The sequence below is a fragment of the Nomascus leucogenys genome, chromosome 12, assembly GCF_006542625.1.
Source record: "Nomascus leucogenys isolate Asia chromosome 12, Asia_NLE_v1, whole genome shotgun sequence".
NCBI classification, from domain to species: Eukaryota; Metazoa; Chordata; class Mammalia; order Primates; family Hylobatidae; genus Nomascus; species Nomascus leucogenys.
The window spans coordinates 924,898-937,412 of record NC_044392.1 but is presented as its reverse complement, the minus strand read 5'-3'; the positions used below and the strand labels follow the sequence as shown (position 1 = coordinate 937,412).

Below are 12,515 nucleotides of genomic sequence, written 5' to 3'. Positions count from 1 at the left end.
GGGTTGGCTCTTCACCCTGCCCCAGCCCCAGGGGCTGCCCCTGCCAGACGGGGATTTCCCAGTGGGGGGCGGAGGGCCCTTGGGCACTGCCAACATCTGGGCATACTACCCCAGGTCTGGAAGGCCTTGGTAGCCCCACATGGCAGCAGCACGCAGGCTCCAGGGCAGCTGGTGGTGATTAGCAGCATTGATTACCTCGTGGTGATGCCATCTGGGGTGAGGGCGCTGAGCCCAGCCCCATGGGATACCCGGGTTGCTGGCGTGCAGGGCTTTCTGGCGCTGACTGCATGTAAAAGTGTCAGCATAGCTGCATGTATGCATATGTGTACATGTGTCAGTGTGCACATGTCCCAGTGGCTGTTTCTCTGGGAGCCGAGTCTGTGTGGCCATCTATGTATGTGCTGCAGGTCTGCAGGCTTCTCTGCTTGCATATCTGAGTAATTATGCCTGTGGGCACACGTTTGTGTGCACACATGTCTGTGTGTACACGCATGCGTCTGTGTGTGCACATTCAAGGATATACAGTGCTGTATGCATGCATTCTGAGAATTATGCACCTGTGTTTGCATATGTCCAGGGATATATTTCCGTGGGGTAATCTGGGCTCTTACGTGTGTTTCTGTGTATGTTTTATGTGGAGGCTTATCTTGTGTCTCTGCACATCTGTGTGTAACTGTTTCTAGTGCCAAGTGTGTCTGTGTGAACATGAGTGCCTATACATGCATATGGAGTCTGCGTACTCAAGTGCTGGGCTAGAACTTTACCTGCATGCGTGTTTCTGGATGTGTGCATGTATGTGTGGAAGGGAGGAAGGGGAACGGGCACATTGCTAGACTGTCTATGATAGCGTTTCTAGGCGTAAGGTGTGTCCCAGGCTTGGCTGTTCCTGTGAGCACCCTTGGGGTGCTGCGGGAAGGTATCTGGCTCTCCCTTCTCAGGTCCCTCCATCCCTGGCCCAGCCACCTGCCCTGTCTGGGGCACGGGTGGGAGCTGTCAGGATGGCACGGCGGTTAAGAGCACATGCTGCGTCTAGGCTGGCTGGACACGAGTCCCGCCCCACCACTGACTAGCTGTGGGATCCCAGGCAAGTTGTGTTTTTCCTGTGCTGCAGGTTTGAGAACAAAAATGGAATTCTGCCGTAAGGCGTTGTTGTAAAGATCGAAGGAGTTAGCATATGTGAAGTTCTCAGCACAGAGCCTGACCTATATGTGTTTCCCGCCTCTCCCGAGTGCCCACTGCTGGGGCAGCACCCTCCGGCAGGGCAGGCGGGGCCTGTGCCCACCCAACCCGCAGGCCAGAGTGCTCAGAAGGCTCCACCCGCTCCGCTTCCCGCCTGCTGAGCTCAGCACTTCCCAGGCCCTACCACTGCCACCGCCACATCTGGGGCCAGCTCCTCACTGGGACCACAGCGGGGCGCCTCTGTGGCGTGGTTGGGGTTTCCGCTTACTCAGCGCCTCTGGGTCTGGAGGCGGGAATCCCAGACCTGCCCCGACAACCTCCCCCTACCCTGGGTTAGCCGGGGCCACAGGACTGGGCGCGTTGCTTCCACAGAGCCCGCCTCAGCTGGGGACCCTCAGTTTCCCCCTCTTCAGCCCAGCATCTCATGGCCTCTTGAACCTACTTTGTGGATCCTCAGCCTTGGTGCCAATAAATTTGCTTTCGGTCTACAGGGGAAGGAGACCCTTGGTGGGGGATTCACCTTGGTCAACGGCCCTGCCTCTGGACGGAACTGGAAACATGACCAGCTCCTCCCTCCTGAGAGCTCCAATCTTCCAGCCCAGCTCAATTCCTCTTGCGTCCTTGGACCGTGAATATAAAGCAGGTCCCTCCCCAGTGCTGGTGTAAAGGCTTGAAATCCAGTCCCGTCGCCTGCCAGGGATCACAGTAATAACGATAATAGCAGCAAATATTTACTGAGCTCCTCTTATGTGCCAGACCGTGTGCTAAGCGCTTCCAGCCTTTGGCCCATTTCCTGCTTACAGCAAAGGTCTATGAGGCGTCACGATCCCATCCTCCAGATGAGAAAACGGAGTGTGGTTACACAGCACATTTGGAACCGCAAAGCCAGAGCAGGGGCCAGGGATTTGAGCCCTTCCAGTCTCATGGAGTAAGGAGGAATAAGGGGGACTCCCTCAGTCTCATTTCCCTGGGAGTCAGGCCAGAGCAGAGGGGGTTAATTTAGCACGGGGGAGGGAGGGGGCTCCCACCCTCCTCCTCCCAGGACAGACAGACCTAGGGACAGACTGACTGGGAATGTCAGGCAGAGGAGCTGGAAAAAGCTGGCTTGGGCGGCAGCCACGTCACGGGTGCCACGCACTTGGAAGGAGGGTCTCTACCCTTCTCCCTCCACCCCGTCCCCTCCCCGCCACCGCCCCCCCCGCCGCAGCCTTCTGGGGGCCCAGCCAGGGACATGGAAAGGGGGGGGCACTTCAAACTCCAGGCCTGGCTCTTAAAGGGCCCGTAGGAGCCCCCTTCCAGGGCAGCTCTGGGCACGCAGGGTCCCGCCTAGCTCGAGGCTCGCTCACCTGGCGGTGAGGCAGGAGGGGCGGGCCTGGGAGCTCGGCCAGACCTGGGGCGGGGCTGTGCGCCCCGCAGTCCAGCCGCCTCTGCTGCCGCTGGAGCCCCCTCTAGGCCCTCCTCCTCCTCCTCCTCCTCCTCCTCCCTGGCGGGCCGGTCCAGCTGTGTTCCATTAGTGTCCCTGGCAGGCCCCCAGCCCCCTGGAACCGCCTCTCTTCCCCCACTCGGAGCGGCCGGCAGTCCCCGGCAGGCGTGCACCGGGCAGCAGACAGCCGGGAGAGCTCGAGCGCCAGGAAGCTGGGGACCCGTGACCGTCAGGGAGAGATGGAGAACCCCCAGCGGACCTGAGGAACCTGGGCTCTGCTTCCTCCAGCTGCTGCCTGGACTGCTCAGTGAGGTGGGGGGATCCCCGGCCACCGGTAAGTGGGGATACAGTGGGTGGCCTCAGGGCTCTGGGCTGAGAGGCCTTTCCGCCGGACTTGCTGTGTGACCTGGGGGAAGTGGCATTCCCTCTCTGGGCCTTGGTCGTCTTCTCTAGAGCGAGATGAGCTCTAAACTCCATCCCGGTTCTGACTCCCTGCGCCCAGATCTATGGCTCTGTGTTGGGGTGAGCCGTCTCTTTGGAAGCTTCTCTGGCTCTGTCCTTGTAGCCCTCCACTCTGGCTGGAGCCTGAGGAGTGGCGACCAGAGACTAGGAGCCAGAAGGGGACAGGATCACCTCCATCCCCACGCCTCCACACGCACCCACATGGCGCCGCAGCTGGCAGCCCTTCTATCGGCTGGCAGGAGGAAGACCAAGATAGGGTTTGAGAGCTGGGATGTGTATATCACTAGGATGGGGGATGAATAGGCTGGGGGCACAGTTCTGTCCCAGGGAGAAGGGGGCTGGAGTCCTATCTCCAAATGTATTGGGGTAAGGGTCCTTTCTGTTTTCATTTCCTATCCATGATTGAGGGAAGGAAAATTGGATTCCATTAGAGTTGGAAGGAATGCAGTCAGACTTGCATTAGAACTTCCCAACAGGAAGACCTACAGGAGGGGTGGTCATAGGCTGGCTGTGTGCATGTAGGTATATGCAAGCTGGTGTGTCTGGGTGTATCAGCGAGCCTATGTTTCTGTGAGCATGCCTGTGTGCAGATAGCTTTGCATGCACACTGGTACCACATATGTGTCCTTATGTACATGCACCTGTGCGTCTGCATGTGCTGTGCTGACACATGCATGTCTCCGTGTTTGTGCATGTGAGCTGCCTGTCCTGGGGGAGGCCAGATGATGTATGGCTCTGCTGGCCACTTGCTGAGCCTGCATCGATTTATCCGGGCCCATCCGTCAGGGTTTAATAAAACTAAAAGACGAGCATCCATCAGCTGGGGGGCGGGGGCCGGCAATGAAGTCCTGAGCCCTAGAGACCTGCTCTCCTGCCCACTGTACCTGTGGGGAAAGCTTCCTTGGCCCCCACACAGCCCTGTGGAAGCCTGTGGCCCACAATCTTAGCCCAGTCACCAGCCCCTGACCCTGTGGGTGCCTGGCAGGGCTTCCTGGGCTGAGCTGGGTGCAGCTAGTAAGGTATCAGGCTGGTGTATATACCGGGACAGTACACAAGGTGTTAAGACTATTGAAATACTTCCATGTGTCTTGAAGAATAGCCTCTTCTTTAAGCCCTCATCACTAATCCAACTTCTCTGGCCTTTTAAGACCTTCTAGACCTCTCCTCAATCCAGCAAGTATCCACTGGCGCAGCCAGATGCTGCCTGGACACTATTTCAGTGCAGTAGGCAGCTTTCTGCTTTGCCTGAAAGCTGGTATCCGTGCCATACCGGTGGTTAAATATTTTGAATATCGCCTCTGCTCAAATCCTAGCCCAAGGCCTGTGGTTGGGCCTCTGAGAGAGACTGATGCCTGGCCAGACCTCCTGCCACCCCAGTACCAGTGCCTGGGCCCCACGGGCTGGCCATGACTTGCCCACGTGTGGAGTTGTGCTGTGTGAACTCAGAAATCCGCCTTCCCGGTCTCTGTGGTTTTCAGGTGCTGTGGCTGTAGCCGACCTCTTTGGACCAGGATGTGGGTATCCTGGGCTCCTGGCCTGTGGCTGCTCAGTCTTTGGGCTACCTTCAGCCATGGGGCAAATACAGGTGAGATGACACAGGACAGTCAGAGTATCACAGGCCTGCAACTGGTTTCCTGGGGTGCTGGGGTCCTCGCACATATGTGACCATGTATGTGTGGTCATGTGGGCAGTTATAGCAGAGTCTAGGGGCTGGGCTCAGGGTGGTCTGAGGTGTTGGCACCCTTGAACCTGCGTGCGGTGAGCTGGAGAGTGTGTGTGCACGTGTCTTCGTGTGTTTACGTCCCTGAGCATCTCTGTGTTTGTCTCTCAGACTGGCTCTGTGCATTCGTATGTACTCCTGTGTCTCTGTGAGTAAGAGAACAACCCCCACCCCAATACGTAAGCCAATCCTGTGGACACATTGCTGGTAGGACCAGTGGGGTGGGGAGGAACAGGCAGTGAGCTCTCCCTGCTGAAGGATGCCACCTCCCCAGAGAACCCCAAGTCCTGCTGATCCTTTTCATGGTGGAGACTGCATCCCTCTAGCCCACGTGCTTCTCCTCCTCCATGGCTGGCCCTGAATCTCTGATAAAAGGCCCTCCCCGAGGCCCAGACTCTGGATGAGACAGAGGGTGCAGCTTTCCAGGGCCCAAAGCCAGGGGAAGTTGACCGGGCAACTTGCCTGATCTTGCTGGGTGCCCTCTGGGCTCAGTAGCTCAGCTGCCTCACCAAGCAGGAACAGAACTCCTAGGACCCAAATCCAGCAAGGAAAAGCAGAAAAACCAAGAAGCTGAGGTGAAAGGGATTGTGGACCCGGGCTGAGTGTGGCCGCCTGCCCCTTGTATGTGCACATATGTGTTTCTGCTTGTGTGTGCGTGAGGTTTGCTCTCCTCTCCCTCACTGGGTCCCCTGAGGGGAATGGGGCAGAGAATTTCAACATCTGTAAGGAATCTGGGCCCATTGCCAAGGGGTGAGTCACCCATTGCTGCTGTGATGCTGAAGACAGTGATGGTCTTTCTGACCAGACCTGGGGGAGGGAGAGTCCAGTGGGGTCATTGGGACCGGGCCCCAGGGCCCCAGGATTCCTTCTGCCAGCCAGTCTAGCCAGGGAGTGCAAGGCCAGCTTCCAGGAGCTGTCTTCACTGTCTTCTCCCACCTATCCCTCTGCATTGATGAGAAGGCCTTTTTGATTCTGGCCTCTGTCTTGCCTGCTGTAGCACCTCCCCCAACACTTCTGCTCGGTCAGCCCCAGGGTGAGGGAGGCCCATGGCTGCCCACCTGTTCTTTCAGGGCTTTGGAAACCTGAATTAAGCTATCTCCTTCTCTGGGAGCCCTCACCCATTAATATGCCCTTCCTGGAGCTCCAAGGCCCTGGTGGTACCCTTGAGCTTGTGGTCCCCTCAGACCCTCAGTCTCTTCTCACTGTTTCACAAGGTGGTTATTCAGGTAAATATTCATTCTGTTGGCTCCTACTTGTGTCTGGCCTGCTTGTCTGATTTGGATGTAGGAAGTTCCTATTGCTGAGAACACATGTGCCAGCTGCACATGTCATCCCTCGTGGCACGGGCAGCTGCAACTCCCACATGTACAGACATGTACATATAATCGTACATGACACACGGTGTGCATGATTCTGACATTTCCTTACCCCTGAAGAGCTCGTCTGCCCCCCACCTGGGTGTATGTCATGGAGGGGGCACATGTGTAAATACACAGCTCCGCACTCCATCTGTGCTTGAGAGCCACCCAGAGCTTCGTGTGTGCTCTCCCTTGCCGGCCTAGCTCCTGACTGGAGTGTTGGGAGATTTGGGTTCCTGGGTTCTGGGCCTGCTCTGTTGGCTCACTTAGTGACCTTGGCCTGGGCCTCAGTCTCTGGACCTCAGTCCTCCCAGCTGTATGCTGGGTTTGGGGGCCTCCAGGCTTCCTGGGGAGCCAGGGTCAGAAGGCAGGATCTAGCTGATGGTCCAGAGTGAGGACCATAAACTTGCCCCCTCCCAGGTTCTCCAAGCTTCCAGCCGTGCAGCAACCTTGGCCTGAGTGCACCTAATGCCCCCCTGCCCCTTCTCTTCTAGGTACACAATGCCCACCTTCACAGCAGGAAGGACTCAAATTGGAACACAGTAGTAGCCTGCCAGCCAACGTGACTGGTGAGCACCCAACCATCTCATCGCGCCGTCCCCGCGACCTTCCTCTGGGAGCGATCTGTACCCCTCTCCACCTGCTCAGCTGAGCTCTTCACCTGATGTCTCCCCCAAAGGCTTCAACCTCATCCGCCGACTCAGCCTCATGAAGATGTCTGCCATCAAGAAGATCCGCAACACCAAGGGGCCTCTCATCCTGCGCCTGGGGGCGGCCCCCGTGAGCCAGCCCACGCGGTAAACGCATCCATGTGACCACTGAGAATCCACACTGACCTCAGCCACACTCCTCAGCAACTCCAGACGTGGGGCTTAAGCCCAGGGGCCTCTCTGTGGGTCATTTCATCCCATCCACTGCCAGGAGTCAACCTGGTCTCCAACCCTGGGCTTGCAGGGTGGGCTGAGAGGTGGCACCTGGCAGACCTACCTTCTGTCTTTCCCCTGTCCCTGGCCAGCAGTGGGTGGGAACAGGTCTGCATCCTATGAGCACTGTGAGAACACAGGATGTGGGCGGGAACCTGACAAGAGTCATGTGCGTGTGTGTATGTGTGTGTGTGCGCGCACACGCGTATGAGTGTGTGCACCCACGTGTGTGAAGTCCAAATTCCCACAAGCCCTGGTCTGGCTCCTGCTTGCCTCTTCAACCTCAGCTCTCAAAAGGCTCTTTTTTATCTCTTGCTGCTCTAGTCATGCTGAACCCTTTCCATCTTTTTTTTCCAGCATCTCTCCTTCCACCCCAGGTCCAGTTATTCACCCAGGGTATTCTGGGTTCATTGGAAGCACTTATTCAAATTGCAATGCGATAGCGAAATAGTCATTCTGGGTTTTCTTTGCTCATGGCCTCCATGCCCCCATGAGACTTGAAGGCTCCATGAACGCAGGCACTGCCTCTGTATTTTCACCACTGTGTATGTGGGTTTTTTGGTTGGTTGGTTAGTTGGTTTTTTTTTGTTTTTTGTTTTTTGTTTTTTGTTTTTTGAGACCAAGTCTTGCTCTGTTGCCCAGGCTGGAGTGCAGTGGCGTGATCTTGGCTCACTGCAACCTCCACCTCCTGGGTTCAAGCAGTTCTCCTGCCTCAGCCTCCCAAGTAGCTGGGATTACAGGTGCCTGCCACCACACCTGGCGAATTTTTGTATTTTTAGTAGAGACAGTGTTTCACCATGTTGCCCAGGCTGGTCTCCAACTCCTGGCCTCAGGTGATCCGCCCACCTCGGCCTCCCAAAGTGCTGGGATTACAGGCATGAGCCACCGCACCCGGCCTTCACCACTGTTATTCCCAGCAGCCAGACCCACACCTAGCTCGCGGAAGGCACTCAGTAAAGGTGTGGAGAGTGAATGAATGTGTATGATGGAAGATGTGTGCCTGTGGATGTCTTGGGTAGGCTCAGCAGTCCTGAGGGCCCAGGGTGGGCAGCAACTGTGTCCTCACTGGAGTCTCAGGGCACCCTCCCTGCTGCATCTCCAGACGAGTATTCCCTCGGGGCCTCCCGGAGGAGTTTGCCCTGGTGCTGACACTACTGCTGAAGAAAAACACCCACCAGAAGACGTGGTATCTGTTTCAAGTGACCGATGCAAATGGGTATCCACAGGTGAACCTCCCCTGTGCCCTGATTGCCTCTTAGGGCATTGGGTAGTACCAGTCCCGCCCAACTTTCATCCCGGGACTTCTGGGGTCTCCCTGCTCCATCCTGTGCCTACCCTCAAGCCTTCCCCAGCCCACCAGTACCTACCTCATTCTTTTGGAATGTATATCTCCTTGACCCCAGCCAGCTTTCTTCTCTTTCTGGGCCTCAGTTCCCCTCCTGCGAAATGAGTTTGAGGTCCCTGAATGTGCCCGTGCTGTGACTCTGGAGCTCTGAATCTCTGTCCTTTCCCTTCCCAAATTCTACCCAGGTATCCCTGGAAATCAACAGCCAAGAGCGGAGCCTGGAGCTCAGGGCCCAGGGCCAGGATGGCGACTTTGTGTCCTGCATCTTCCCCGTGCCCCAGCTCTTCGACTTGCGTTGGCACAAGCTGATGCTGACTGTGGCTGGACGTGTGGCCTCTGTGCACGTGGACTGCAGCTCAGCCTCCTCCCAGCCTCTGGGGCCCCGGCGACCCACGAGGCCTGTGGGCCATGTATTTCTAGGCTTGGATGCTGAGCAGGGCAAGCCCGTCTTGGTGAGTGCTAGGTCAGGCCCTGACCTCTGTTCTTGCCTTCTGGGAACCTCGGTGGGCTTCCTGGAATCTGTATCGGAACAAGTCCTTCTGCTTAGAATCTTCCCCTGCTTTCCTGCTGCCCTCCAAATGCAGCCTAAACATATTCACCCGGCATTCAAGGCCCTTCATGATCTGGTCCTTATAAGTGTCTGCAGCACCATCTTCCTTTACATCTCTCCGTGCAGCTCTGCTCTGATCCATTCCATCCTAGCCATCCAGCTCACCTCGTGCTTTCACACTGTCGTGCCTTTGCCTGCACTGTTACCTCCACCTGGAATGCCTTTCCTTGCACACTCATCCGCTGAGTAGCTACCAGCCCTTCAAAGCCCAGCATGAATGGAACCTCCTCCTCTTTTGTTCCTCTGGGCCTCCTCTCCCTCGCTCCTGTGTGCGCGGTTTCGTTCTGCCTTTGGTGACAGCTCTATTTTTGATGTCTCCCAGGCCAGACTGGAAACACCCTGAGGTCACATCCTGGGGCAGAGACATCTCTGTGCCTCCTGGGGGGCCAGGACACAGAGCTATTTGATAAAATGAAGTGAAATTGATGTGTGTGTCCCCTGCAGTTTGACCTCCAGCAGGTGCACATCTACTGTGACCCGGAGCTCGTGCTGGAGGAGGGCTGCTGTGAGATTTTACCGGCAGGGGTGAGTGGCCCGGCCCTTGGGCTGCCCAGGGCCACACTGTGCTGGAGATGAAGGTCTAGAAGGTGATGCCTGGAGGTCTTAGGAGGAGTCTGCTCCTGTACTGACCCCAGCCCCGCTCTTCCACCAAACAGTGCCCCCCAGAGACCTCCAAGGCCCGCCGGGACACCCAGAGCAATGAGCTCGTTGAGATCAATCCACAGTCTGAAGGCAAGGTCTACACCCGCTGCTTCTGCCTGGAGGAGCCTCAAAACAGCCAGGTGGGTGGGCAGGACAGGTGGATGCCAGCACAGGCAGGCACAAGTGAGATACCCCTCCCCTGAGCTGACTGACGTCTGCCACCAGGGTCAGTTGGCCATGGGCCCAGGGCAGGAGGGGCACTGGAAGCCCTCCCTATTTGTACACCACCCCTAAATGATTCAGGGAGGCAGAGACAGCCCACTGGCCACCACTGGGTGGCCCTGTGCCCACCTACCTATGGGTGTTGAGAGTGGTACCATCTAGCTCTGGCACTGCCTAGACCCTTGCGGATGCCATCCAGACTCTTCTGATGAGGGCAGGACCAGGCTTGTCCCTCAAAGGCAGTTTCTCCAGGACAGAGATACCTGGGATCAGAGGTCAGGTCATACTGCTTCCCCCCAGGGATGGCTCACTCTCCTGGGCCCAGCGCCAGCCAGTGCCAGCCTGGTTTTACACCCAGCACCATGGCCAGCTGCCCTGCCCACTCTCAGGTTCTTCAGAGGTGGCACGGAAGCCTGGTTCCTCCCCTAGCCCCACCCCCTGGCTGGGCACTCTCCCTGCCTGCCCGGGCATCCTGCCCAGCCCTGGGCTGCAGGAACACAGGATCCCATTGATGCATGGTCTTGTTTGCTCTGACATCACATGGGTGGGTGGGGGGGAAGGGGGGGGACCTGTTGGGGCAGCCACAGGGGCCTGAGCAGGCCCTTGATGCCCCAGGAGGTGCCAGATGCCAGGCTGAGGGGATACCTGGGGCCCATGCCCCCTGCCCGGGTGCCCCTTTCCAGCCTGGGCCCCAGAACTTCCCCCTCCCCAAGGGTTTCTCTTTGCTCTGTTTGCCCAGGTGGATGCCCAGCTGACGGGAAGAATCAGCCAGAAGGCAGAAAGGGGAGCAAAGGTAGATGTGGGGGTGGGGGGAGGAGCCCACCTGCCCTCAGTCTGCCCTCTGTGCCCCTGTAAACCCCAGGGATAAGGTGCTCCACTCCCACTCTCCTCCACCTTTCCCACCTCCTGGACAGAGCTTAGGACATGTAGGTGCCAGCTCTGATCAAGAAGGACGGATGGGGGTGAGACAGACGCAGTGCCTGGCACTCTCTGGAGTGCCCACTCCTGTTGGTTTGGGGGTAGGGGTGTTGGAAACAGTCCTCGGCCCCCTGAGCTCCCTGCCCATTCCCACACCCCCCGCCCTTTCCTCAGGTCCATCGGGAGACAGCAGCCGATGAGGTAAGCCTCCCAGTGGACTGGCAGCAGGGGAGGTGCCAGCATGAACCCTTTGGACCAGGCTTTGGGCACGGATCCTCAGCATAGGGGTGCTGGCTGACTACACAGCTCCTGGCATTCCTTGAGGGCCTGATGCTGGGCCCTGTCTGCCCACTGCCTCTCCTTGGGTTGGGGGGTAGGTAGCCCTGGAGGACACTCCTGCTGAATTGGCAGCAAACGGCCACGGGCATCATGGGGAGAGTCCAGCCTTCAGCCATGGTGCCCTTGGATTCTGGGCCGTACTCTGCCCCAGCATGCTGTGTGACCTGGGGCGTATTGCTATTCCTCTCTGGGCTTCAGTTTCCCCATCTGAAAAATGGCTGTGGGGCTGGGTGGGTGGGAAATGAGGGGTGAGGCTTGTTTTATAGAATTCCTATCTTCAGGCTCCCCTCAGATTCCACTCAAGACATGTGTGATGTTCTGCGGGCCTGGTGGTGATGGAGGTGGGGAGGGCTCACCCAGGGGCTCAGAATTGACCTCTTCGCCTGCGCTTCCCTTTCAGTGTCCGCCCTGTGTCCATGGTGCCCGGGACAGCAATGTGAGTGAATGGAGGGTGTGCAGGGTGGAGCGGGCAAGAGCCGGGAGTGGACGTTGCCTAGAGCTGGCTTGGCAGCCTCCTGGGTGAGGACAAGGGGGTCTTTGTACACTTTCACACTCGCTCCCTGCCCATCTCCCAGAGCCGGGCTTGACCCCCCACTGCCATCCCCACCAAGCCAGGGCTGTGTGGAAGAAAGCCTGTGACCTGCCTTGTCATCTGCAGTGTTTTCGGGTTCAGGGCATGGGCATGGGGTTGTGGCCGGCAGGACCAGGGCCTTGGTTGCTGATGGCAGCTTTGCACTCCCCGCAAGTTCTCCCCCTGCTCTGGTGGAGGCTTCCTTCGTTCTCCTGGAGGCCTAGAGAAGGGGAAGAGCTGGCTCAGCGCCGCAAGGGCTCCCACAGCGTTGGTTCGGGGTCTGCTATCCCTTGCTAGCTGGCCCTGGTCCAGCCTTCCTCCGGGGGTCCGGAAGGGCAAGGAGAGGGGCTCAGTGTGAGCCCAGCTGGCATCCAACTGTGCCTCTTCCATAGGCAGCGTGTCACCATTTTTCTGCGGCCTAACGTTCTGAGTTGACCTGCCACATTGGTCCACCAAGGGCACAACCCCAGCTCCCCTCTGCTCCAGGCCCCCTGACTTCGGGGGATATCAGGAGTACCTCCTCTGCTCCCTGCTCCCTCTTTCAATCCAGTCCCCCACCAAATCTGGTAAGACTGATGGTCCCCAGATGTGCAGAGGTTACCATGGAAACCAAGCAGCCATGTTATCCCAGCAACTGGGAGGCGGAGCTAACCAAAGCCAGGCAGTTTAGAGGAGGTAGGTTAGACCCTCTGCAAATGCTACAGGCTGAGGAAATGGAGTCAGCTCGCTAGTTTGCCTGGGAGGCAGAGCAGCGGCTGGGATATAGGCTGCTGGTCCTGCTACCACGCTGTGTGACCCTGTCT

At 57.9% G+C, this 12,515-nt stretch overlaps 1 protein-coding gene across 4 annotated transcripts in view; it reads left to right on the top strand.

Moving 5' to 3' along the window:
* Positions 1-2,593: 2,593 nt before the first annotated feature.
* The window catches only part of COL16A1 (collagen type XVI alpha 1 chain), a 51,675-nt gene continuing 41,753 nt past the window's right edge, over positions 2,594-12,515 (top strand). For 3 of the 4 annotated variants that reach the window (XM_030823285.1, XM_030823284.1, XM_030823287.1), the window contains exons 1-11: positions 2,594-2,936; positions 4,543-4,649; positions 6,637-6,711; positions 6,822-6,939; positions 8,168-8,291; positions 8,596-8,862; positions 9,465-9,545; positions 9,677-9,802; positions 10,624-10,677; positions 10,977-11,003; positions 11,542-11,577. In XM_030823285.1, coding sequence (XP_030679145.1) covers positions 4,577-4,649; positions 6,637-6,711; positions 6,822-6,939; positions 8,168-8,291; positions 8,596-8,862; positions 9,465-9,545; positions 9,677-9,802; positions 10,624-10,677; positions 10,977-11,003; positions 11,542-11,577 — 981 coding nt within the window. In that variant the 5' untranslated portion in view covers positions 2,594-2,936; positions 4,543-4,576. Of the gene's footprint in view, positions 2,937-4,542; positions 4,650-6,636; positions 6,712-6,821; positions 6,940-8,167; positions 8,292-8,595; positions 8,863-9,464; positions 9,546-9,676; positions 9,803-10,623; positions 10,678-10,976; positions 11,004-11,541; positions 11,661-12,515 lie in introns of those variants that run through there. The other variant, XM_030823286.1, reaches the window with a different exon arrangement.